Raw genomic sequence first — 27,812 nt, 5'->3', positions numbered from 1 at the left:
ACCCAAAACATTAACTCTGATTTCTCTCCACAGATGCTCCCAGACCTGCTGAGCTTTTCCAGCAATTTCTGTTTTTGAAACTGCTTCTGTTATTACTCAGGCTTGTGCAGTCCAATCCTGAAAGGCTTTTTCTTAACCAAAACAATTTGAGTGATTAATTCATTTTAGTTCAGCAACATGAGCAGCACAGGAAGTTAAGAAGTCAGAGAAAAAGTTCAGTTGGATCATTGAAATTAAGTCACCTTGAAGTCTGTTTTTGAAAGTACATTAACCATACCAGAGTTAATACTCAAGAATTGAGTAAAGTAGTTGGAGATATCTGAGCTAGTTACAAAAAGACCAGTGTGTATAAAGTTACATAATGTTCATGATCCACAAGTTAAACCCTCAATAACAGCTTTTTGCTTTTCACTACCATTAAAACCCAATTATGGCCCAGATTTTTCTGCAGTGGTAATTTCCCAGATATTCTTAAGTTGAGTTGTCTAATGACTCAATCTTAATAAGCAATCATTTCCTTCACATTTTCCGACATTTCTAATGAAAGGACAACACAGTGGAGGACAGAATTGAAGAAGTATGACCACCTATTCCCAGCAATATGAATGCGCAAGCAGACCAGCAGCTTGAAGTCTCAAAACTGGCTTTGATATGAAGGTGAAGCATGGCATTCAATTTGAAGCAGCAGTGGTTTGCAGACGGTTGACCATACTGCAAGCAGCAATGAATCTGCTACCCTTCACTGCCCAGAAGGGAAGACTGCGTCACAAGCAACACACACCCAATTGATACAATCACTAAAGCACAGACTTCTCAAAATTCACATACTTCTCACAGACTGTCACAAATACAATTGCATGCCCAGCCACAGGGAAGGGGGAAGATAAATTAGTCACCAAATACTTTCAAAATTGGACTTAAGTGAGATGTTAGTGCAGAGGAAAGTAACTTTTTGCAGCTTGTGTTACACATTTGTATCAAGCAACTGCACATCAATAATGTGATGGGTTGCAGAGGACTGCTCCCTCTACATGAGCCCGACATGCATTAACCTCGAGGACAGTACCAGTGCAACCTCCTTTCATTTCCCAAAACAGCTATTGAGTGAAACTGCCCCAATGTTCACCAAATCTTGGCCAATCTGTGCTGGGAATTGGAAAAAGCAGAACACTGGAATTTAGCAGCAAGCTACATGCTTAAATTTGGCTGCAGTGGTGCAACTTGAATGAACCAGCCGCACAAAGAGGGAGGGAGGGAGATGGAGGAAGATCAACTGGATATTAATTGGTATCAACAATCAGAAAATTAATTCATTGCATATTTTAACCTGAATGCATGTGAACTACACATAGAGCAATTATAGGTTGAGATACATGGATAATGGTGTAGATTTTAAGCAAACCATACCGGACCATGGATCCTTAAATCACTCAAAGATAAGTGAAGTCTGCAATTTACAGACGCAGGAAAACTGTTGAATCAATTTCAAGCACCAGACTTTATCAGAGGTGCTCAGGAGTGGGGACATCATCCAGAGAGTGGAACATTAGGACATAGAAGGGGACTGCTCAGACTTTCACACTTGCATTGGATCCTTGCCCAAATTAGCCTGCGTCCCAAGTCCCCAACCCCACCAACAACCACATGTTGCTCCACCCTACAGCAACAGTAATGGTGGAAAAAACTGAAAAGATTTCTTGTTGCACACTGTCCCCTTGAGGGAAGGAAGATCAGTGAGAACATCAAGTCCTCTTTCTCACAATCTACATTGGCTCATAAGTACAGAAAAGGAAACAATGTAAATTCCCATGTTACAGAGAGCCCAAACAACCTAAACATAAAACAGAGAGAAACCCAAGACAGTGCTTCAATCACTCAATGCAGTTAGAGAAAACAGCTCAATTCCAGGCAAAAGAAGAGAGCCCTGCTGCAACAAGCAAATGGTCTCTGTGCCAAGTAACTTACCCGTCTGTTGATCTTATCTCCCTGTAAATCATACAGCAAAAATGAGCAATATATAATTTATTTAATCATTTCAGTCAAATACTTTTGTAGTGTCACACCTAACATTTAAGGATTGATCTATACAGAACTCTCATGCCTGAACATCTTTGACCTCTAACACATACGGATTGCCTCGTTTCTCAAAGCTTGTTGCCTGATCTTGGGAATATTTCCAACTGTTTCTTCTTCTGATAGCACTGACTCTGGCTACAAAAATGCCAAAAACAGTCATCCCAATATATTTCAATACTTGCGACACCACAGAATTGTTGTGCTACAGTCCCATTCTCTCAAAACAGCAGCAGTTATCCAGTACCATCTGAATTCAGTATTGCCTGTTTCAAAAAGGAAGACTGACCCAAAGTAATCTCAACTTGAAGACAGTCAATGCTAAAGTAGATAAGTGCATGTTCACCACTTACTGATCTATTTATTAATACATTGACATTGAAAGTCTAATTAATGAGCTAAAGACCACATGAATCCAGGTAGAAGACATATCCACTTTAAATTGATTACAAATCAGAATATGTCCACTGTTGTAAATCTGAAAGAACAAAGGGCTGAAAATGCTAGAAATATTCAGCGAGAGAGAGAGAATTGACATTCCAGGTCTGTGATCTTGAATCAGAGCCAGTTTTCCGAAGAGTCTCTCTCTCCACAGATGCTGCCCGACCTGTTGAATATCTCCAGCATTTTCTCTTTTTATTCCACTTTCATTGTATTGGCCAGTTTTCAAAAGGAAATACATGCAGTTTATGTTACTGCTGAATTTGCTAGTCTGTACAACAGCGTTTTAATTTTCTGGCTGTAGGGTAGAGCTACAAAGGGCCATACTGGTCTGGGTCAGAAAGACAGACCTCAGAAAGACAAACCATCACAGTTTATGTGAGCCACCACCTGTAGACTTGGCCGCAACAAGAGTAACCCTCCGTTTTGAAGGATTCTTGCTGCCGTCAACATCAGCAGCATGGGACAGTAACACTGCCATCGAAGACCATTACTGTAGCCTTGTCCTGCTTATACTTGGAGCAGCTAATGTACACCTGCCTCGTCCAGTGGCCCTACAATGCCCTAGGCAATCCCCTCTACATCAAAAAAATTTGATTAGAACTGACAACAAAAGTGCACAGATGACAGAACACCAATGGTAGTCAGGTATGTTTGTGCTAGGACACTGCATAACCAACAATGTCATAACACTGCCATTTGTGGGATCTGGCTGTGCACAAAAGTTGGCCATGGCATTTTTGAAACTGTAACACTTCAAGAGACCTTAATTTCTGAGATTGGGGCAGGTGATACATCAATGCAAGCTTTTCTTTAATAATCATTGGGTTATATATGAAACAGAATGGAGAGTGGAACAAAAATCTGAATACAGAGCTACCAGGTTATGTTGGAGAATGGTGGTTAGGAAGAATGAATACTAAAGAGTGGAGACAGTGATTGGACAGGGTGCAATCACACAGGGATGGGGAGTTAAGAAGGTGACTAAATAGCACACTTAAAAATGGCAATGGACAGCCTATTGGAAAGATTCAACAAACAAACAAAGTCTCCTCTGAATAAACTGATTCTCTGTTCTCTTCCCCAACCAACTGACCTTCATTTAAATTATTCACCATCAGTTGGCTTGCTTTTGATTTTTAAAATTTTTAACCTCCCACCTGAACCAAACCCCTCTGTTTCTGGGAGGTTAAAACAAACCTGACCTAGTTGTCTATTACTGGATGGCTCTACTGCTCAAACAAATGGTGAGATACAGGAAGCGGCTGGAAATCAGAACCTGGGATGACTCAAACTGGTTGGACAGAGCAGAACCTAACAGATTGTTTTAGAACACTTTGCCTTGATAGACAAACCATCACTAGCACTGGTAGATGGCATAAAATTGCCCCACCTGTCCAAATAGATTTAATAAGATTAAACTGTCCAACCTTACCAGGAGCTCCTCAATTGTTCTGAGCTGTTTTAAGGTTAATCGGTCATCTGCAGTTCAGGTGAAAATGGAACTTGACAACTGGCAGATCATTTCATATTGGAATCAGGCAGGGGCAAGCTGAAGAAGTGTGGGTGCATTGGAACAAACGGTGGAACCATTATATTTTGACTAACATTGAATAGTCTAGAATTGTAGATAAAGTGTACTTGTAAAGTCCTGTTGTCTGGTCACTTCTCCCAAGCTTCCTAACTGTCCTTTACATTACAGCCATTTGAAGATCAACCTGCTGAGAGATATTATTACATACCTGTGAAGCAGGGAGATTTGAAACGGAGCTTCCTAGTTTGAAGGTAGGGACACACTACCACTGCACTACATCAGCCCCTGCCCTTTACCATTATGGACTGATGCCATTTCCCATTCAATTTCTCTCATCTTTCTGCTACCACACAACTACAGCCTGTGGCTACTAGGTGCCACTCTAGAGTAGATTTTTATGCTGCCTCCCAGTTCCATCCTCACTCTCATAATTGCTGGGAGTTTTCTGCTTTTATTGCATTTTGCTGATAGATTTTACTGTCCTTATATTTCTTTATTCACTTACTGTTACCAAACTCCAATTTTCATCCCCCACGGGCTTCCAGCAACATGTCACTCTGATGAAGATAATTACTTCAATACTGATTAATCAAATCTTAACCAGTTAAATAAACATGCGCCTGACTAGTCAGATTAACCGAGGACAAGCCAAGCAATTCAACCGATATCTACAAAGGAATGTTAGGGGCCCTTATGGCACAATGGTAGTGTCCCTGCCTCTGGGGTCAGGAGGCCTGGATTCAATTCCCACCTGCTCCAGGGGAGTGTCATAGCATTTCTGAACATGTGGATTAGACAATAAGCAAATAGAGAGAGATTAGATGAGGAATGTTTAGGAACTACCTTTAATGCACAGGATGGTGCTCTTATTTACAAGACCTTTGCGTGGTTGGGATAGGTGTGCATGTGTCAGTCTTTTCCACGTTTAGCTCTGAGAAACACAAGACATATTCCTTTCCTATTTCTTTCATACCTTAAATTTATGATCAGCAATAACTCCAAATTTTTCTCATCTTCAAACTGTAAACATTATACGCATTCAAAAACTGCCATTTACCAAAAATACTATTCTTCCTTATCAATACACAACAGGAATATTTCCCTCCAAAAAGACAAGAAGTTCAATCTCAGGGGTCTTTGATATAAACTGCAGCTTGAATCACAAACACTCGCGTTCGCAAAGCCTCCATTAATACAACGGGTAGTTTCGTCCTTCAGGGAAATGGATTAAGCAGCTAGATTATTTAAACTGTGATTGTGACATTACATAATCCAGTATTTCAGATGAGATTTATTTGAAAATTATACTTTGTATAACCTACAAAATGTTACAGAATTAACAGCACAAAAACATGCCATTCAGCTGAAATGGCCCATGCTGGTGCTTGTGTTCCATATGAGCTTCCTCCCTTCCTGTATCAAGTAACTCTGAATAAGGTCATAACCCTTCCTCCCTCACTTAAGGGGAGGCAATGGTACAGTGCTATTGTCGCAATCCAGACACAAAGATAATAATCTGGGGATCCGATGTCAAATTCTAATGGCAGGTGGTGGAATTTAAATTCCATAAAATCTGGAATTAAAAGTCTAATGATGACCATAAAACCACTTGTCAACCGTCATAAAAACCCATCTGGCTTGCTATTGCTCTTTAGGGAAGGAAATCTGCTGTACTTACCTAGTCTGGCCTAAATGTGATTCCAGATCCAAAGCAATGGGGTTGGCTCTTAGCAGTTCGCTGGAATGGCCATAAGTGCCACTCAGTTGTATCAAACCACTAAAGAGCATCAAAAAAATGAAACTGAATGGGTCACCTGGCATGGACTCTGTCCCTGAAGGCATTTTAGGTATATCTACACCAAATGGATTGCTTGGTTCATATGAGCTCACTTCCATCTTCTCAAGGCCAACTTTGGATGGGCAATAAATACTGGCCCTGCCCGCATACCCACATCTGATTAAATTAATAAAGTAAATTTACTTTTTGTCTTCTAATTAAATGCAACTCAGCTATTTACCTAAACACATCATTTACATCCTTCAGTAAAAATCTCCAAAAACAAAATCAACTAGAACTAAGTTTTGTAGCAATTCGATAAACTCTAACTTTGGGTCTTAAAAATGTTGACGAGACTGAACCTGAGCCCTGCTCTTGTCGCTAACTCACTAATCTATCATTGTTCAATGAAATAAACAGAAAGCAGTGGCTTTATAACAATGAGGTCTTGTATAAAAGGTGATTTGTGAGCAATATATTCCACAAGCAGGTGAACTTTTCTCCTCTGTCAATACATCTACCAATTGGAAACATCCTCCCGCTGTTGCTTCTTCAGTTAATCCCAATGGTCATTTGCCTCTAGCATTCCAAACTGTTTTTGCAGTGATGGAAAAAAAACTCTTCAAGCCCCTGAATTTTATTAATGGGAGCAGAAACTTGCACAGAAATTACAGTTAATCCAGAGTCAGAGTCGTACAGCATGGAAGCAGACATGGTCCAACTCAGCCATGCAGACCAAGTTTCTCAAACCAAATTAGTCCCACCTGCTAGCACTTGGCCCATATCCTTCTAAACCTTTCCTAATCATGTACCTATCCAAATGTCTTTTAAATGTTGTGACTGTACCTGGATCTACCACTTCCTCTGGCAGTTTGCTCCACATAGAACCACACTAAAAACAAAAAAGTTGTCCCTTACATTCCTTTTGAAATCTTCCTCCTCTCACCTTAATATGCCCCCCTAGTTTTGAACTCCCCCAGCCTAAGGAAAAGATCTTTGCTATTCACCTGATCTATACCCCTCAAGATTTTATAAACTGTGCGGAAGTGAACACAGTTCAACAATGGCACTCTGCTATAGTGACTCTGATTTCATAAAATGATGAATATTGTTACAGCCATTAACATGGGCTATAGCTCACGCTACCAGATTTCAAATTTCAGCCAGTAACTTCCATAATCTCATACCTGAGACAGGATGTTGGTACACTGCTGGAGCAGAGAGACAGGAGGATTGCCAAGGCTGGTTGCCAGTTGTACCCTGAGCAGCTGTTCCTTTTGGATGGAGTTATCCTGCAGAGCATGTGCCAATGCTACAGCTGCACACCAGTTAGAGAGGGAATCTGTAGAGAAGAGGCCCCCACATAGCAGCTGGCCAGCTGAAATGGAATTGGCTAAACAAAGAAAGCAAAAAAAGCCCCAAATTTGAACAAGTCATCATGGAATGAAAGTGATACTCAAAAATGGAATTCTTGAAGGACAATGTATTTCTTAGCATATATTTTTCATTAGAAATACTGTCACAACTTCACTGAAAGCAAATAACTATTAGTAAGAAGTCTGTTATAAATGCAGAATGCATAACTGTTTTTAAACTTCAATTGAAACTTCATCAAAAAAAACTTTGCTCACACTAATGAGGTTATGACTTATATTTAAGAAGACTGGGTAAACATTTGAAATACTACGACATGATTAAATGCAGAAGAATGCAAGATAAAAAAAAAATCGGAGAGGGAGAAATACCAGTTAGCTCCAATACTGAATGACCTGCTCCTGTGCTGTAATATAAAGAATGAAATTCTTACAAATAGGAGTTATTCAGCACAATGACCCTAAACCTCTGGTCTTTCTCCTCAATTTATTTTTTAAAATATATTCATTCAGTTCCTTTTTAAATCTGTTTCCATAACTGTTACCAGTAGGGCCTCTTGGTCTAAATAATCCTCTGTAATAAAACCTGCTCTTTTAATGTCAATCCCAAAATTAACAAACCAGTTACGAACCAGTGTTTGGGGGTTATGATCTGGGGTCCATCACCAAAAATGTGGAGGAGGCACATTCAATTCAAAATGACATTAGATGATAACTTACATAGAAGCAATGCACGTGGTTACAGGGGTGGAGTGGGGAAATAGCATTAAGTCATGATGCTTATTTAGAACAAAAGCAAAACACTGAATTCTAGAAATCTGAAATAAAAACAAAGCGCTGGAGAAACTCAGCAGGTCTGGTAGCATCTGTGGAGGGAGAAACAGAGTTAATGTTTCAAATCCAATGATTCTTCTTTGGAGCAAAGTTAAAAAGTCATATTGTACTCAAAACTTTAACTGTTAACTGCCAAACCTGGGGAGTTTCTCCAGCACTTTCTGTTTTTATGCTTGTTTGGAAAGCCAGTGTAGACATGTTGGCCTAATGGCCTCCTTCTGCACTTTACCAACTTTGGTTCTGTGATTCAGTGGAAATGGTTTTGTGCTTAATAACTTTACCAAAGCCCAATGTAATTCTGAGCGTTCCTAAAGAACCTTCTGCGAACTGCAATGTTCGAGAGGTAGGCAGCTTGTTTATTACGGTGTCTTCACAATGGAGTACTCATCATGGTTACTATCAAGCTGAGTATCTTCTAAACCCACCCTTTGTTCTGACATCCTGCCTAGAGGAATGCTTCCAAAAACTGGAGACAAATTATTTAATGTAACTGCTTAGCTCCTCCTTTTAGCTTTTTACTTTATGGTCATTTAATTCTTCCATCCACTGCATTCTCTCCCAAGAAAAGGAAACAGTTTTAGTAACTTGACCCCTCACTTCAAGGATCTGCATATCTCAACCTACACTGGAGTTTCTTGGCTATAGCATGTTGTGGAAACTTACCATCAATAGTTGCTGGCAGAAGTGTGGCAACAATCTCTGCTTGTCCTTTTTGGTTTTTGTACAAGAAACATTGGAAACAGTATAGCACAGCACAACGCAGGACAAATGGCTGCCTTTCATTCACCATGGACATCAGAAGCACTACAATTGCAGGCCTGTGTTGGATAAGTAGTTTTTATTTAAAAATCAGACAAACTTCATAAAAAGGGAGCTTTTAAGAACACTACTTTCAAAACTCAAATGTTGTTGGAAATTTGACTCAGAATGTAGTTGGGCATTAACAAGGTAACAGTGCACTAAGTTCAGAATGCACCTCTTCAGTAATTGCACCCTTTGGGGCCCATCTGCTGCATTTTGCTCTTTAGCGAGGTGCAAACAGTCCAGAGCTTTTTCTAAATATTTAGAGCATGTCCAGAACTTGCATTTGTGTCAAAAAATGTTCAGATCACAGCATTAATACAAATCACAATGGGATTTAATCACACTGCCACTGGCAGAAATGTGCATTTTCCTATGTGCCAGAGTCGTGCATTAGTGTGTCCTTCCAATTTCAAAACTTTGTTTGCATTTTGAAACAGAAGGCTTTGAAACCAATAATACTGACTTACAAAAGCAATTCAATCTGAATCCAATTAATATAGCAACATTATAGACAGCACTGTGCACCATAATGTCCGGTCACTACACTTTCATCAAACCAACAACATACAAACATGTATTCTGACTTATAATTTTCAGGCACGGCAAGTGAAGGTTCAAAGCAGAACTAAATTGCAACTGTTTACAAGAAGGTAAGTAGCTTTGCAGACCTCAACAAGTAAGATGAGTGCAAAATTAAAAACTTTTGATTATTTTTCCAAATCCTGCTTACCTTGGCGGATTGGAGGGTGCATTCACAGAAGCAAAATAATCCTGGTTTACCTGGGACCCTCTGATAACTTCAGATACTGTGTTAATGGTCTGTATAAACAAAATCAAAATGTCACAGGTACTGTAAATGCAATATGTATAACAATAACCAGCCTTTAAATGCCATCTTTATTTTGTAAGTATACTTTGTGATGCAGGTGATGTACTTTAATAATGAACAAAAGCACATTTTTAACTCTAACCTCAACATGAGCTATCCATTGGTCAAATACAACACAGTTAAATGCCAAGAACCTCAGGTGAGAGGATTAAAGACATGCTGGCTACATTTTCAGATGACACAAAGATAGGTAGGAAAGTATATTGTGAAGATGATATAACAAAGATGCAGATGATATAGAAAAGTTAAGTGAGTGTTGCTAAGTTTGCCAGGAAGAATTAAAAAAAAGTATTATTTGAATGGAAACATAGAAAATAGGAGGAGTAAGCCATTCAACCCTGCTCACTCATTCATTGTGTTCATGGCTGATCATCCAACTCAACAGCCTGATCTCGCTTTTCCCTCAAATCCTTTTATCCCTTTAGCCCCACGTGCTATATCCACCACCTTGAGATCATACAATGCTTTGGCCTCGACTGCTTTTTGTTGTGGTAATTCAACAGGCTGTCTGGGTGAAGAAATTTCTCATTTCAGTTCTAAATGGTTTACCCTGTACCATCAGACTGTGACCTCTGGTTCTGAACCCACCCGCCATCAGGAACATTATTCCTGCATCTACCCTGTCTAATTTTACACACTTCTATGAGATACCTGCCTCGTTCTTCTAACCTCCAGCAAACATAATCCTAACCAATTTATTTTTGCCTCACGTCAGTCCTATCATCCCAGGAATCAATTTGGTAAGCTGTCGCTATGCTCCCTCTATAGCATCTTATATCCTTCCTCAGCTAAGGAAATTAAAACTGCACATCACGTTCCAGGTCCAATCTCACCCAAGGCTCTATATTTGCAGCAAGTCTTCCCTGCTGCTTTATTCAGATCCTTTGGCTGCAAAGGCCCCAACATACCATTTGCCCTCTTTACCACCTCTAGCACTTGCATGGTGAACTACGGCAGAATTTCAGAAGCGCAGAGGGATGCAAGTGTTATAAGTTCATGAGTCACAAAAAAATTGGCATGCAGGGACAGCAAGTGATTAACATGGCTAATGGGATGCTATCATTTATTCTAAGAGAAACAGAACATAAAATGAAGGATGTTATGCTTCAGTGATACAAAGTACTGGTGAGACCACATCTCAGGTACTGTGTGTAGTTTTTGTTTCATTATTTAAGAATGGATATAAGAATGAGGAGCAATGTTAATGCAACGTACAAGATCCTGAGCAGTCTTGACAAGGTAGATGGGAAAAAATGTTTATCCTTGTAGAAAAGCCGAGAAGTAAAGGACTCTAGAATTAGGGGTCACCTTTAGGACAGAGATGAGGGACTTATTTTTCTCAAAAGGGTTGTGCATCTTTGTAAATCTCTGCCTAAGAGGACAGTGGAAGCAGCGTTATTAAATATTTTTAAAGGTGGAGAGAGACAGATTCCCTTGAATAACAAGAATCTAAGATAATTGCGGCAATGTGGCATATGGAACACAAACAAATCAGGCATGATCTTAAGAATACAGTACGGCTCCAATCACAAGAGAAGAGCTAACAGTCCAGCATGATATGCCATTTACCTCCTCCAGTAATTTATTGATCTTGAGGAGTAAGTTTAGCACAATACTAAATCAGGCAAGATGACACCAAAGTCGGTGGAGTTGTGGAGTGGATGACACCAAAGTCGGTGGAGTTGTGGATAGTGCGGAAGGATGTTGCAGGTTACAGAGGGACATAAATAAGCTGCAGAGCTGGGCTGAGAGGTGGCAAATGGAGTTTAATGCAGAAAAGTGTGAGGTGATTCACTTTGGAAGGAGTAACAGGAATACAGAGTACTGGGCTAATGGTAAGATTCTTGGTAGTGTGGATGAGCAGAGAGATCTCGGTGTCTATGTGCATAGATCACTGAAAGTTGCCACCCAGATTGATAGCGTTGTTAAGAAGGCGTACTGTATGTTAGGTTTTATTGGTAGAGGGATTGAGTTTCGGAGCCATGAGGTCATGTTGCAGCTGTACAAAACTCTGGTGCGGCCGCACTTGGAGTATTGCGTACAGTTCTGGTCACCGCATTATAGGAAGGATGTGGAAGCATTGGAAAGGGTGCAGAGGAGATTTACCAGGATGTTGCCTGGTATGGAGGGAAGGTCTTATGAGGAAAGGCCGAGGGTCTTGAGGCTGTTTTCGTTAGAGAGAAGAAGGTTAAGAGGTGACTTCATAGAGACATACAAGAGGATTAGATAGGGTGGACAGTGGCAGCCTTTTTCCTCGGATGGTGATGGCTAGCACGAGGGGACATAGCTTTAAATTGAGGGGTGATAGATATAGGACAGGATGTCAGATGTAGGTTCTTTACTCAGAGAGTAGTAAGGGCGTGGAATGCCCTGCCTGCAAAAGTAGTAGACTCGTCCACTTTAAGGGCATTTAAATGGTCATTGGATAAACATATGGATGATAATGGAATAGTTTAGGTTAGATGGGCTTCAGATTGGTTTCACAGGTCGGTGCAACATCGAGGGCCGAAGGGCCTGTACTGCGCTGTAATGTTCTACGTTCTATGTTCTACATTGGCTCTGGCCAATGGAAAGCAAGGCTTCCCAAAATTATTTCTTGTAGCCAGACGATCTCTCCCACAGAACAATAAGTTCATAAAAGCAGGACAATATACTCCCATTCCTGTTTATGTTCCCATCAGTCTGGCCTGGATTCAAAGGCCAACACCCACCTAGAAACTGACACCTTCCTTTTACAAGTTGGAAAGAGATTACCCCAGCTGATCCCATCTCTCTCTTGCCTTGAGGTGAAGGTAAATAGAATATGCATTTTATAAGTTACATCTGACTGGAACTGGGATCAAAGTTCTGGGAATACATAACTGTAGAATATGCAAGGCGTTCCTACATTTCCCTTAGGAAAATTCAAGGAACTCTACTGCACTTTAAACTGAAGTTTCATATCAGACTCGAAACATTAACTCTTTCTCTCTCTACAGATGCCGCCAGACTAATTCCTGCAGCATTCTCTGTACTCATTGCACTTTTAACTAATACCTCCTTACAAATAATTTAGCTGTTCAAAAATATTAACAGCAACATATTTAATATTGCAGCTCCACCACCACTAAATATTATGCTTTTAATGTTTCAGGTATCTTCCTCACACAATGTGTAAAGTATTAAATCAGTTGTTAACATTTTAGTACCACACTCAAATGACAAATAATGTTCATTCAACATAACCCTTTGGTAAACCACTCAGATTCTGGCAATTTTCAGGAATGTCCCAATGAGTCCAGTTTTAATTTAAATTTTCATATTTTAATTTGTACCACAACCTTATATAACCTAATAGAGGTCCTTAAAGTAATGAAGCTGCTTGATAGGGTTAATATAGAAATGTGTCCACTGGAGGGAGAGAGCTGAACTCAGAGTCTACCAATATTAGATACTCTCAAACAAATCTAATAAGGAACTCAGGAGAAACTTATTTACTAGAGTGTGGTGAGAACATGAAAGTCATGCCCACATTAAATTACTGAAACAAATGGCATAGATGCTTCTAAAAGGGCAAGTTAGATGCATAACTGAATTGTATATTAATTATGTGTTTAATTATATTTAAATGCTGGGCTTCAACTGGGATGGTTATATATATTATAGCTAGGAGCAGGCTACAGACTGACACACTGACACTGGTTTGGAGGTGCACAACATATAATGTATCGCTTTATCGACTCACAAGCCTGTAATTGCAGAGGCTCGGCTCCAATTCTAGCTGACACTGCCTCTTCATTGGATTGCGTATTATAGTAGTAGGATATGTTGATCAAATGACTTAAAGACGTGAGGAGGTTTACGTGGAGCTGCTAAGTTTGAATGTCCTGCCATTTGTGTCTCAAACCAGCACTAACTCACCTCAGTGAGAATGTCAGCAGGAACTCCAGTTGCCATCAAGATGGTGCACAACTGCTGTAACAAACCACACTGGAATGCTGACTTCTGGCAACTGCTTGTAGCACCAGGTGGATTCACAGGGGACACCAGCACTCTCACCAGCTAAGATCAAAAAGCAGAGGAAAGTTCACCAATTAACTCCACAGGCAGAAAGATAGTTCCTGAGTTGTGGTAAGTTCTCTTTTCACAAAATGTGTTCTTGAACAGAATTTGTTCTTTCAACCAGTCATAGTGTAAAATGCAGAAAACATATTTTGAAATTTTAGTTGCAAGCAGCATCCCATCATGTGAAAATGACTAAATTTCCCAAGCAAATGACAAGTCTAAATTATATGTCTTGACTGAAGCATAAAGTTCAAAATGATCTGATCCTTAAATATATTAGCAAATACAGCACTTCAACTGGTTAGAGGAAGATACTACCAGGTCACTCAAGAACTATGTTCTAGAGGTACAGGTGTGGATTTGGTAATTGTAGTAAAGGTGGTGGCTGGGGTTGGGCCCTATCTTCACAGGCGACTGTGATGACAGGGTAACATGATGAGTGTTAACCATAGTTCAGATTTTAGCATTCAACTTCTGAATCAGTGACTTCTTAGTTTCATTCACATTCCAGGACTTCAGTACAAACCCAAGCTGACACTTCACTGAAGTACTGAAGGGGTGCTGCACTTTCTGAAGTGCCATCGTTCAGATGAGATGTTAAATTGATGCTCAAGGGAGATGCAGAAGATTCCATGGCACAATTGTGAAGACCAGCAGGGCAGTTAACATCATGAAAATATTACCTGTGCAAGTTAGCTGCCATGCTTTCTAAATTATAACAAAGATGTCACTTCATGTTTAATCAGCTGTAAGATATTTTGCTATGTTCTGAAGTCTCAAATTCATTTTAAAAATCAGATTTAAGAACTAAACTAGCAAAACTCTTCAAAAGACTTATATTAAAAGTAGTTATTCTCAAATAGTTTTGAGTTTTGGCTTGCTATCAGTTCTGAATTTTATGGAGAGAGAAACACATCAAGATTGCATCAATTTAAAAATCAATGTGGTATATATATTCGGAATTATCCAAGGACAACATCAATTAAGGTAACAGAACAACAACGGATAAAGTAAAATCAATATAGAAGGACAATGACATGAACTTCTCTCTCGTGACTATGCTTCTTTGAAAAACACACAAGTATGTAAAAAACAGGTCAGTAGTCATTAATGTCTGATGATTATTTGACAGATTTCAAGATGGACAAAGTAACCGATGAAATAGCCACACACCTCAAATGAAATATGAAGAGGCCTAAAAGAGAAACTGAGCTGTCACTCTGCAAAATGATCAAAAAAAGGGGAACAGAAACAGATTGCAAGGTCACCATGATCAAGGTGGCAGCATTGATGAGGTATCAGTCAAAACAGTTTCGTTTTTAGGAAAGTAACAGGCATGAATCAGGGGATTGAAGATGTCCAGATTGTTCAACAACGGTAGGGCTGAATGAACCAACCCAACATGCAGGAGTGTACCAATGGGCTGCTCTGTTATTGTTGGAAGTGCTAGTTTTCAAAATCCGCAGCTGTGGCCAACCTACATCTGCCTTTTCAACTAGCTGTAAGAAAGGATCTCATGGCATTTCTGAACTGCCAGGAGCTTTCCCCCAAAGTCTTGGTTGCTACTCATCCTTCACGATACAAAGGGAGTAACTACATACTTGCATGACTACTGTCTGAAATCTGTCTGAAGTACAGCAGCTGCTGTACTTAATGACAGACGACTTATAATTGAAAAGTAACCAGTGAAACAGTACTTTTGAAGTGTTTTGAGGTTTTTGTAAAGAAATTTTACCTGTAGCATCAGGTGGAGATTTGTCACTTTCTGTGCAGACCAACCCGAATTGTCTTCAGCAACCTCAAACCAAGGCTTCATGCGTTGAATGTATGAACCCTCTTTGAAAAAATTTTGATTTGAACTATTGTTCTTCATCAAGTTAAGCAGCAGCAAAAGGCAATCTTCAACAACAATACCTGAAATACCCAAGACAATTAATAAAATTCCTTTCTGACATTAAGTATGTTTAAGTTATAAAGTGTCCTGAAGTATACTCTATTCAATGTATAGAATTGCAATGGAATCAGGTGAGGACTAGCTCACACTGCTGTTCAGCCTGTGTGTGACTCAAGACCCATAACAATATAGCTGACCCTCAAGATGTCCTATAATGGTCTAGCAAGCCAGTCAGTTGTTATGAAGGAAGTTGATCACCACCTTCCCAAGGACAATGAAAATTGGCTTTGCCAGTAATACCCAGATCCTATGAATAAAAAAAAAAATCAATCTTCCCTTTTACAGTCCTTACCTACTTACGATTTTAAGATTTATATTAGACTGTGAATCTACAGAAGACCCCACTGCTTCTCCATTCCCTTTAAAGTGCGCATCCTTCCAGTATTCTTCAAGGCAAAAAGCATTACTTCATATTTCTCTGCATAGTATTTCATCTGCCATCCATTATTCAATCTGGCAGCACTATTGGTGTTTTTCTACAGGTCTAATCAATATATAAGACTTTCCGACATAGTAGCAACATATTTTGATATTGCTTTGTCAACTCCCAAGTTTGGGTCAATTTTGTAAATGGTAATAGCTACATCGAAATCAAAGCTTAATGACCCTCATCAATACAGTCATTTTATCCTACACTTTTTTATTCTTCAGTGGTCTACTTCACTAAATTGCATTGGCTTTGCCACCAAGTATCTTGTGATATCTTAAGCACTTCTTGAAAATTAATACAACTTCATTTCTTCCATTTCTTTAAAGGCTTCTGTGCGGCTACTTAAATGTGAAACTCCTTTCAAAAGCAATGCTCAGTCTTGATTAACTTCACTCCAAATACCTGGTCATTTTATAGCTAAACTTTTCCGGCCTATGCCCATTCTTTGTGAAGTGAGATGTCACAAGTTTCCTTTTTGACAGAATTTTGGAAAGTTCAGTTGGACCTTCCTCCATTTCTCACAATTCCTTCAGATGGAAAGCACCAAATCCTCGTGATAAGTTTGAATAGCTTCTTCAGCAACATACTATTTACCATTAAGTTAAAGCCTCCACTAACAATTCCACACCCATTTCAAATGTTTCTGCAATCGCAATGTCCAATTCCTCTGAAAAAAACCGAGGCAAAAGTTCTGATTTAGTGTCTGCCATCTCCTTATCTTCTGTGAGGTTGTTAAATTACAATTCATTAACAGAACATGCAGTAATGATTCGACAAATGAGAATACCAAGGCAAATCTTGTTTTGTAGCAATTTCAAGATTCTCAAATCAGAAATATTCCAATTGAAAATGGAAAAAGAAGAATGCATCAGAATTGCAATGACTTTCAGTAAATTATTTTGTTAAATTAAATTTTGAAATGAAAGGTAAATTGTCAAGCAAACTATGCATCATAAATTCAGCAACTCAGTAACTATAACTGAAAAACAACAATCTGTGGCCATTTGTATTTTCAGGAAAACAAACATGGCTTGTTCAGTAATTGTTTCTGCTTAGGTTCAGGAATACCTCCATCACTCATCCCCTCTTCAGTGATAATATCCAGCAGGCGTTCAAAGGCATTTTCAAAAGCTACAATCTTCTGAATGGCTGCATTAGCTTTCGTTAATTGCTGGAGCAAGAGGAGACCCTGGAGGAATAAAAAGATGCATTGACTACTTCCTTCTCTCCCTCTCCTATTTTAGCAGTACCATCAACTGAGACACAAAATGACAATATCTGCTTCGTTGATTTGTCCTGGTTCTAAGCCAAATTTAGTACAAAAATAAACAAATCTGTGGTACTGTTTGTAACAGATGATTCAGCACACTATCCTTTAAAGCCTCAAAGACAGAAGCAAGCATTGGAAAAATACTTTGAGCTATCCCACATGAGATAGTAGAAAAGTCTAGTTTGAATGGACAAGAAACAAAACTAACATTGGAAAGGGTACGACATTTTGAAAAAAAAACAGGCAATGAATAAAATATCAAGTATCTTCCGTCACTGGTTGCTTTCAATATATATACAGTTGTGCAGTGCAAGACTATCGAAAATATTTAGCATTCAATAAGTAACTACAACTTTTAGGTGATCAGAAATCTTGCAATTTGTGAGACGTGTTACAATGTTGGCCATTACACAGCCACAATTGAACACTGCTGAAAGTAGATTTCTAAATACAGAAAGAGAACCAGGATCTATAGCCATTGGTATTCTGCAAGGTCAGCATTGTACCTTTCTGTAGGAAAAGGTGCACAACCAACAATCTATGAAAATAATCTCTGCATTCACAGTGCATCAGTATCATACAAAAATTGTCATCAAATCATCTCATCACATAAATGGAATTCAGAACTCCAGCGTGATCCACACGAGTGCACACATAACAGCCAAAGCATGCATCCCTGTATTGAGTGATGAAATTATTTTCATCTTTCCTGAAAAGAAATTTAAAATATGCTGTACCTATTTCCACAAGCTAACTAAAACTCTAGTTATATAATAAACTAAACGTGGATTACTTTTTCTTCGAGAAAACACACAAAATTGTCACTGGCCCGCATCATGGACATTTCTGGCTCTGTGCAACTGAAGTGTTGTGGTCAGAATGCGTGCCTTCAAAGGTAGACCCCTCAGACACAGCAGACAGCAGGCAACGTTAGCAATGGATCCTGCATCATCAGGGAAAGATTAACAAACCAAACCAAGTTTCTATTTCAAACCCACAAACAGAAATTTAAGCAATAGCCTCAAGGTCATCTTGCTGCTCTCTAATTTCCATGCCGCTTACATTTTGAAGTAACAATGTTACACATGTCTATCGTAATTTATTAGAAATGGAACATGACTCTGGGCTCACGCTAACCACGTTAGCGAATGCACGCTTGGTAAAGTTCATGCTCAGTTTTGTCTCTCACATTCAAGGTTGTGACTTCAATAGATGATACTTACATCATTGCGAATCACTTCTCTCGAATCTGCGAGCAAATCCATCATCCTGGACACACCTGTACATTAACATTCAGAGTAACATTAACTTTCTAAAAAGAGTTAGTACTTTTATACCTCATACAAATTGAGCAGCATCTTCAGAAATGAATATTACCTACTGCACACAATAGACTCTCCCAAGCAGTTCATATTTTATTGAACACATTCACACTAAATATAGACACTCCCCTCTGCAAGCACAGAAGAAGATATTCAATACTTATACTTCTGTTCATTCCAGAAATGTCTTAAATTCCTTAACTCATTTTTGATTCTAGATGGAGACTTGTGAAGTGGGCCTGAGAGATAAAAACCAGTGGCAGAGAGTCCCTTCAACCAGTCAGAGGCAATGGAAAACAGGTAGCTGAGTATTACTTCTGTGCCTCTTTTGATTGGGAAGTAGTTTATTACCGTTCAAGAGTGCAGTTAAGAAATTCACTTTTCAAATTTTAATTAATTAAACTAAATGTAGATGCCCAGGCATCTACATCTTGCATCTGTTGTACATGGGAGCTGGTGTACACTGGCGTGATCCACGGTGATCACATTTGCAGCAAGTGTTGGCTGCTTCAGGAACTTGGGCTCAGATCTGATGAGCTAGAATATGAGCTGCAGAGCTTTCAGGTTGGAAAGACAACTAGTGCCTCAATTATTTACTCCCTATATTCATGACTTGGAAAGATGCTGCAGAATCTAAGGTGTACAAATTTGCTGACAATCCAAAAATAGGTGGGAGGGCTCAATGTGATGAGGACATAAGGAATTCGGCAAAGGAATATAGTTGGGTGGATTGAATGGACAAAAAATGTGGCAGATGGCGTTTTGTTCAAGGTTATTGAGTCAAGAACCAGAGAACTTAGAGACTGATTAAAACAACTTGCAATTGTCACAGCTGCAAGATCTAGGGTTACTTGTATATTTGAGTAGATCATGTATCATTTAGCAAAAAAAAATGTTGGCATGAAAATAGGTCATAGACAGTGCCACATCTAGAATATGTAACTTTTTTGATGAACAGTGAAACATCATCTACTTTTGCTAAATGTTTGGCTATCCTTTTTGATGCTTTCATAAAAGTATTTTTTCCTCCAGAGAATTTAACAATTATCAATTATTCTATGTTTCAAAATTAAGGAATATTTAGATTTTGACCATTAATATGGATGAAATTAAACTATAGTAATGTGCTTCAGTTTAATTTTATCCTGGGTTTATGAAATTTCTCTACCTGTTCCAACTTTAACCTCTTATGCAGTACTCAAGAGTAAACCATGTCCTTACCCATTGGGCTGACAAGGATAATCTGTTGAACTTGTGGACCTTGATTTTTTAGAAGTGCAGTTAGAAGTTTCACTGCAGGCCAGCGCACATGAAAATCAAATTCCTGAAAACAAACAAATTAATTTTAACATGCCAAAAAGCTTAAAATAGTTTGTGGCGTATAATGGTAAAATGAAGCACAGATAGGAAAGTCTTTCAAGAGGTAAATCAAACATAAAACAAATTGTGAGTATATTCAGGCTAGGGTCAAAGATGCTTTAACTGTAGCCAATTGAGGAGATACCAAATAGCAGCTGGAGTAGCAGGCTCTGTGCTGAACAACGAGACAGTAGGAACAAAGTAACAGGCAAGAGTGAAGCAAAACAAAAATTATGTATCCTCTTCAGATCAGAGTTACAGACTAAACAGACACTCAATTAAAAGCATTACAATTTTGTCTCTGGGCATTCCTTTACAGATTGTCACACCTCCCCGAGGTAACGCACCAGAAATCGAATTCCTGGAGACATCACAGAAGTTAAACATTTTAAGTACAGAAATTTCCTCAACTGACCAGAGTTTCAGACCCAGACTGATAGAAAGCTTGGACGAGGTTTCTGTACTGAACAAGAGTCCCTGTTTATTACATGAAATTAGACTTTAGCTACAGGTAAATAGTTATAAACTATTGGTATATAATACGAAATAAAATTCTAATCCCCTTGTAAACTCTCCCTTACACATGGGCAAACAATCAGATAGGGCTAAATAGGTTAAGGACAGAGGGGAAAACTGGAAAGAAATTCAGTCACCTTTTCCCCAGGTTCTGTTGGCAAGATGAGCTTTGTGACTCTTCTGCCAGTCAGTATGTTGTCTTAGTAAGCTTTCTCTGGATGCTTCAACTGGTTGATGCGAGACACCAGGTGACCATTCCCTTAAAAGGTCTCTGACATATCAGTTAAAAGTCAGCTTACAACAACTGTTGTAGGAAACAAACTGATTTTCTTCAGGTATACTGTGAGTTTTTGACTGCAGAGAACAGAGACACTGCTCCCAGGCAGGGAATGAACTGAACACTTCTCTGTAACTTGTTCCAAACTCTAAGCTGTTCAGTTACCCGAGAACCAATCACACAACTGTTGGCAAGCAAAAAAGGCCTCTGTCGTTGAGAACTGGTCACTAGTCCATTGACCAATCAACTTGGTGTTGCAAGCAAAAGTTGCATCTGCGCACCACCTTAGCTCCAAATTCTCTGCAACTCATACCACAATTACTCCTTCTTCAAACAGTTGCTTACAGGATGCCTGAATGAATTCAGGTTACTTGCTTTCAAAGTAACAAGTAACACTGGCTTTTAGAACAGTTCTCTCATTTCAGTCCACAGTTTTTAAAAACTCCAAAACAAAAAGACCTGGTCCTTATAAGATGAAGATTGTAGGAAGTTTGTACTCATTTTGCAGATCCGGTGCTGGATATTCCAGCCTTTTGATGATCAGCCAGATTCTCCCACAGCGGGTGCAAGTGAAGGTGGAGTCACTGCTGCGGACGGTTGAACCTAACTTTCTTTTTTCTGTCATGCCAGCTCGAGTTCAATTGCAATGGTGACTGAAGCACACCTAATGCAGCATCACTATCTATGGCCTACCTTCTGGCAATGGTCAAAAGTGGCACATACAGAGGGATTTCTTCAGTGAATCCTTGAACTACTTGCAGGAGGTGCCTCTGTTCCCTTCAACAGTGGTCAACTCTCCACACAACACATCTTGCAGCAGGTGATTACCATCCACCTGGGCAATTTAACATGCCCAAGCCAATTAGATTTGCAGGAGAATGGCTTTGAGGCTGGTGATGTTGGCTGTTTCTAGGACTTCAACATTTGAGATACATTCTTGCCAGAAGATCGAGAGATATTGTGGAGGCTGCTTTTGGAATTGCTCTAAAAGGCATACTTCGTGGTGGCAAAGGACCCATGACTCAGCACCATCCAGATGTGTGGTCAGAACTATGGCTTTGTATAGTTTGAGTTCAGTCTGTGCTCGGAGGCTGTAATATGCTCTTTTTTTTAAAAAAATCAGTGTGACAAACTCAGGGAAGGAGACAGAATCAGCACAGACTGTGAACAGTTGGCACAGCACAAAATAGACAAAAGCACTTTTTGCTGACACAATATTTTAAAATTGGACACTGGACAGTGATGAGCAGGTATATTTCTTCGGTCTCAGGATATTGCTGAAGGATATCCTAGGCTGAACCCAATTCAACTACTTTATCAAGGACTTTCCCTTCATATTAAAAAGTTCCCAAATGTGGATGTTTACTGATGCTTGTAAAATATTCCATTCATGACTTCTCAGATACTGAGTGGACCATGCCAGCATTCAGAAACACCTGAAAATACTGAGGCTTAGGTTCATTAAGTGACAGCAAATGCCTAGGAATGACCGCCTGACTCTCCAAAGCCTGTCCACCATCTACAAGGCACAAGTCAGAACAGCGATGGAATACGCTACACTTGCCTGGATGGGTGCAGCTCCAACACTTAAGAAGATCAATGTCCGTCAGGTCACAGCAGCCTCACTTATTGGCACACATCACCAAAGTGCAGTAGCAGTACTGTCTACAATCTGCAACGTACAATTCAACAACTTGCCAAGCCTCCCATGACAGTAGCTTCCAAACCCATGACCTCTAACACCTAGAACGTCAAGGATAACACATACAAGGAAACACCATGTACACATCGTGAGCCACACACTAACGTGACTTGGAAATTTATCACTAGTCCTTCAACATCAGAGTCAAAATCCTGGAACTTCCTCCCTAACAGAAGTGTGGGTCTACCATACCACATGGACTGAAGTAGCTCAATAAGGCAGCTCACCACCCACCTTCTCAAGGGGCAAATCAGAATGGACAATAAATAATGCCTAACCAGCAACACCCACATTGCAGGAATCTAAAGTTAAGCATTCACCAAAAACACAGTTGCTGCAATTGAAATAAATCCAGCATAGTCAAAGTCCTAACATTGCAAAGTTCACAGATATCACTAAATTGGGTGGGAAAGCAGGCAGTGATGTGGAGATAAAGAACTTACAGATGGATATTGATGGGGCCAGAATCTAGCAAATGGAGTTTAATGCAGATAAGTGCGAGGTTGTCCATTTTGGCTGGGAGAAAAGGGCTAATTATTATTTAAATGGGAAGCAGATTCAAAGTTTGTCAGTGCAGAGGGATCTGGGCATATCTGTGTATGAATCTTAGAAAGCGGGTACGCAAGTGCTGCGCATAAGGCAAGTGGAACACTGGGATTTATTGCCAAAGGTCTGGATTATAAAAGGTAAAGAAGTGTTGTTACAATTGTAAAAGATGTGGGTGAGTAACCCACCCGAGATGTGGAACGAGTAACAGGAATACAGAGTACTGGGCTAATGGTAAGATTCTTGGTAGTGTGGATGAGCAGAGAGATCTCGGTGTCCATGTGCATAGATCACTGAAAGTTGCCACCCAGGTTGATAGCGTTGTTAAGAAGGCATACTGTATGTTAGGTTTTATTGGTAGAGGGATTGAGTTTCGGAGCCATGAGGTCATGTTGCAGCTGTACAAAAAACTCTGGTGCGGCCGCACTTGGAGTATTGCGTACAGTTCTGGTCACCGCATTATAGGAAGGATGTGGAAGCATTGGAAAGGGTGCAGGGGAGATTTACCAGGATGTTGCCTGGTATGGAGGGAAGGTCTTATGAGGAAAGGCCGAGGGTCTTGAGGCTGTTTTCGTTAGAGAGAAGAAGGTTAAGAGGTGACTTGATAGAGACATACAAGATGATCAGAGGATTAGATAGGGTGGACAGTGGGAGCCTTTTTCCTCGGATGGTGATGGCTAGCACGAGGGGACATAGCTTTAAATTGAGGGGTGATGGATATAGGACAGGATGTCAGATGTAGGTTCTTTACTCAGAGAGTAGTAAGGGCGTGGAATGCCCTGCCTGCAAAAGTAGTAGACTCGCCAACTTTAAGGGCATTTAAATGGTCATTGGATAAACATATGGATGATAATGTAATAGTTTAGGTTAGATGGGCTTCAGATTGGTTTCACAGGTCGGCGCAACATCAAGGGCTGAAGGGCCTGTACTGCGCTGTAATGTTCTATGTTCTATGAGACTACACCTGGAGTAGTGCGTCCCGTTCTCATCTCCCTACTTGAGTATGGATGTGCTGGCACTGAAGGCAGTTCAGAGGTGGTTCACCAGATTGATTCCAGGGATGAAAAGACTACCATACAAGGAGCAATTGAATAGCTTAGGCATATACCCGCAGGAATTCAGAAGAATGAGGGGGCAGTGCGGAATCTGATTGAGGTGTGAAAAATGCTAAAGGGGATTGATAAGGTGGACATGGAACAGATGCTCCCTGTTTTTTGATGAAGGGTCTAGGCCCGAAACGTCAGCCTTTCTGCTCCTATGATGCTGCTTGGCCTGCTGTGTTCATCCAGCCCTGCACCTTGTTGTCTCGGATTCTCCAGTATCTGCAGTTCCTACTATCTCTAATGTTAGGGACTATTAGGTTTCCTGTAGAAACAGAATAATTAAAGCAAAGGAGCAGCCGTTTGATCTGCCAAGTCTGTGCCAGTTCTCTAAGTACAGTTTGACTAATCCTACTTTCCTGCCCTTTCTCCATTATTCTCACTTATTTTAACATTTCAGTTAGTTTTTATCTTTAGCAAGTATTAGAGTTCACTTTCCTCCATTCTCCGCACACAATTGGTCAGACCTATTTCGCCTATGCCAATTGTCCCAGTGCAGTCCCAAATTCCCTAGTATTTTCACATCCACCTGATTTTCTTAATCCATAGTGTTGAAATCAAAACAGAAACTGACCTCTAACAAGGACAACAGCAAGGTAAGATTTTCTTGTTGTTTGATATAAATCTCCGCAAACTGTCCAGCCAGATCTTCAGAATTGGTCTTCTGAACATTCTCCTCTGCAAAACAAAGGGGAGAAATCCAAATGCATAAATCGGAATCATATTGAGCTAGAACACTATATTGGATCCCACCAGAAATGAGATGAATATAGCTGTTTTAATAAAAAAAATTACAGTTTGTGACAGCAATGTGAAAAATACTGAATATTAAGGCCCAAAAAGTTGGCAATTTCAATAAATAGGGGCAATACACAATAGACTTTCAGATTTTAATAATTAAGGTCTGAACTTTTAAGTTGTGAGGAAGTCAAGCTTGCTTTAAAACATTATTGCATTTATAATCACTGGTGTAGAAAGTTAGCAGTTCTAACATGGTCTATAACAAGCACCAGGAAAATGAAAACAAACTTTGTACCAACTCTAAGTGGGACAGTAAAATTGTTTTCAATGTTTTTGAAGATGCTGATTGTTTGAACTCGTTTACCAGTGATCAATTATTAAGACAATAACTACCAGTCCAGGGGGTGACATGCATCAGAATCATGGCACAGAAAAAGGTCATTCAGCCCACTGTGCTTGAGGCAGCTCTTCATAAGAACTGATTCATCCTGCTTTCTCTCCCCACCACCAAACCCACACCCCCCCCAAACAATGTCCCTTCCTCATAGCAACACAATATCTCAATTAAAGCATATATATTCAAATTTCCTTTGTATGTTAATATTGAATCAGCTTGGAGGTGGTCCATCCCAGATCATATTGCACTGTATAAAATAAATTCTCATTTTCGCCATTTTACTTTTTGACCAGAATCTTCTGCACCCTCCAGCTGTCAACCTGCTTGCCAACAAAAACAGTATCTCCTTACTCACTCTTAGGTAAAGCTGGAGCATATATTAACTGCCTGTTGTCTTCTTTATAGGAAGTTAATCTCAGTTTGGCTCATTTCTCCACAAAATTGAATTCCCTTATCCTTTGTACTGTTCCAGCAAATCTCCTCAGAATACTCTCCAACACCTACACACCCTTTCTATGATGGTGTCTGGAATTGAGAGAGAATAAACCCCCTGAACCCTTTGATTAGATTTCAAACCAAATCACACTCCCAGGTACCCACTATTCGGTGCATGAACGCTCTGACCACGTCGATTAGACTCCGGTCTGTTATTCAATCCCAGGATCTGTTAATCTATACATTAACTCCCCCAAATACTTGATCAGATTCCAGTCTATAACTCAGTCTGTCCTGTAAGGGGCAAGGGGAGAGATTTCTGAGGTCTTCACAGAGATATTTATATCCTCCTTTGTCACAAGCAGGGTCTTCAAAGACTGGAGAATAGCCAATTTTATTCCTTTGTTCAAGGGCAATGGGGATAACCCGGAAATTATAGGCCAGTGAGCCTCACAGTTAGTGGTCGGGAAATTATTGAAGAAGATCCTTAGAGATAGAATTTATTTACATTTGGAGAAGAATGGACTTATTGGGGATAGTCAGCTTGGCTTTACACAGGCGAGGACTTGTCTTTGAAACTTGATTGAGTTTTTTTGAAGAAGTGATGAAGATGATTGATGAAGGTAAGGCAGTAAATGCTGTCTACATAGACTTTATTAAAGCATTTGAGGGGGTCCCTCATGCTAGACTGGTCCAGAAGATCAAATCACATGGAATCCACAGTGACTTGGCAAGTTGGATACAAAATTGGTTCAATCATAGAAGACAGAACAATTGTGGAGGGGTATTTCTCTGACTGGAGGTCTGTGATCAGTGGTGTTCTGCAAGGATCAGCACTGAGACCTGCTGCTGGTAATATATGTATAAAAGAAGGGTTTGGACAAAAATGGCGTTGGTCTGATTAGTAGGTTTGCAGATGACATGAAAATTGATGGAGTTGTAGATAGCGAGGAAGGATATCAAAGGATGCAGCTGGAAAGCTGGGCAGAGAAAGTGGGGTGTGTAGGCTTATTTCATGATATATTTAAAACTAAATAAGAAAGCAAAAAAAAAAAATGAAATAAGTACCAAGGGTATACAAAAGTGGGTTCTGATAATTTACTTGAATAGTTAGACTTTCTTCACAGATAATGCCCTGAATTCTGGTGATTCCAACATTTTTAGTTTTTATTTCAAACTAGAAGTCCACAAAACATATACAGTCAACTTGATATCACTATTAGACTTACAGTATTTGAAGAAATACTGCTGCAGTTGTTCTTTCAAAGGTTTAAACAGAATCAAAACATTTTATTCTGGGAAAAGCTAATAACATCCGTGAGTAAGACAGACAAATTTTGTCTGGCCTTGTAACTTGTTTACAGCCATACAATATGAAAGTTTAATTATGACAGTTTTCTTCTGAATTGACAAGGCGGGTTTTCATCTGATGGCTTCAACATTATGAGGAACGATCACTTTACTCAAAATCTTCCAGCTGTAATTTCCGCATATAGAAAACAGCTAACTGTTAATTTTGTTCCATGATAAAGTTCTTGTTTAAGATTCACGTTGGTAGGAATTCTATATCTGCTATGTCCTTGAGTCCACATGTGTGCAGTGACATGCTCACTGGAGTTAAATGGTGTAGAAACTCTGGAGTATAAACCATTAATGCTGTATTAGTAGACTCAATGCTGATGTATTCTTTTAACTCCCTTGACAGCTGTCCTCAAAATGTTTTCATTCAAATCCAATGAATCTTCATTTTTAAACACAAAATAGCTTTTGAATAAGTTGTATTAAAAATTCTCTCCATCATTTTGCCACACAACCAATTTCGTCATCTCACCACCTTCCAATGCCATCCATATCCTATTCCTCCAATGGAAATCCTCATCCCATTCCTTGAATCCTATCCCTGGTAAGCAACATCCCTCACGGAAACCCTCTCCAGACTGGGTAACTATGTTGTGCAGGGCTGGATGAACACAGCAGGCCAAGCAGCATCATAG

At 39.6% G+C, this 27,812-nt stretch overlaps 1 protein-coding gene across 2 annotated transcripts in view; it reads right to left on the bottom strand.

Annotated features, from left to right (window-relative positions):
- Positions 1–27,812, bottom strand: part of uso1 (USO1 vesicle transport factor) — a 71,364-nt gene that overhangs the window by 19,788 nt on the left and 23,764 nt on the right. Inside the window, exons 4-13 of one of the 2 annotated variants that reach the window (XM_048596005.1) lie at positions 24,820–24,923; positions 19,967–20,069; positions 18,647–18,702; positions 17,222–17,342; positions 15,505–15,683; positions 13,626–13,766; positions 9,567–9,655; positions 8,696–8,850; positions 7,013–7,218; positions 1,966–1,986 (exon numbers count right to left, since the gene is read on the bottom strand). In XM_048596005.1, the coding sequence (XP_048451962.1) occupies positions 1,966–1,986; positions 7,013–7,218; positions 8,696–8,850; positions 9,567–9,655; positions 13,626–13,766; positions 15,505–15,683; positions 17,222–17,342; positions 18,647–18,702; positions 19,967–20,069; positions 24,820–24,923 (1,175 nt within the window). The remainder of the gene's footprint in view (positions 1–1,965; positions 1,987–7,012; positions 7,219–8,695; positions 8,851–9,566; positions 9,656–13,625; positions 13,767–15,504; positions 15,684–17,221; positions 17,343–18,646; positions 18,703–19,966; positions 20,070–24,819; positions 24,924–27,812) is intronic. The other variant, XM_048596014.1, reaches the window with a different exon arrangement.

Source organism: Rhincodon typus, chromosome 1 (assembly GCF_021869965.1).
Source record: "Rhincodon typus isolate 14 chromosome 1, sRhiTyp1.1, whole genome shotgun sequence".
Lineage (NCBI taxonomy): Eukaryota > Metazoa > Chordata > Chondrichthyes > Orectolobiformes > Rhincodontidae > Rhincodon > Rhincodon typus.
This window is presented reverse-complemented; position numbering and strand designations above follow the sequence as displayed.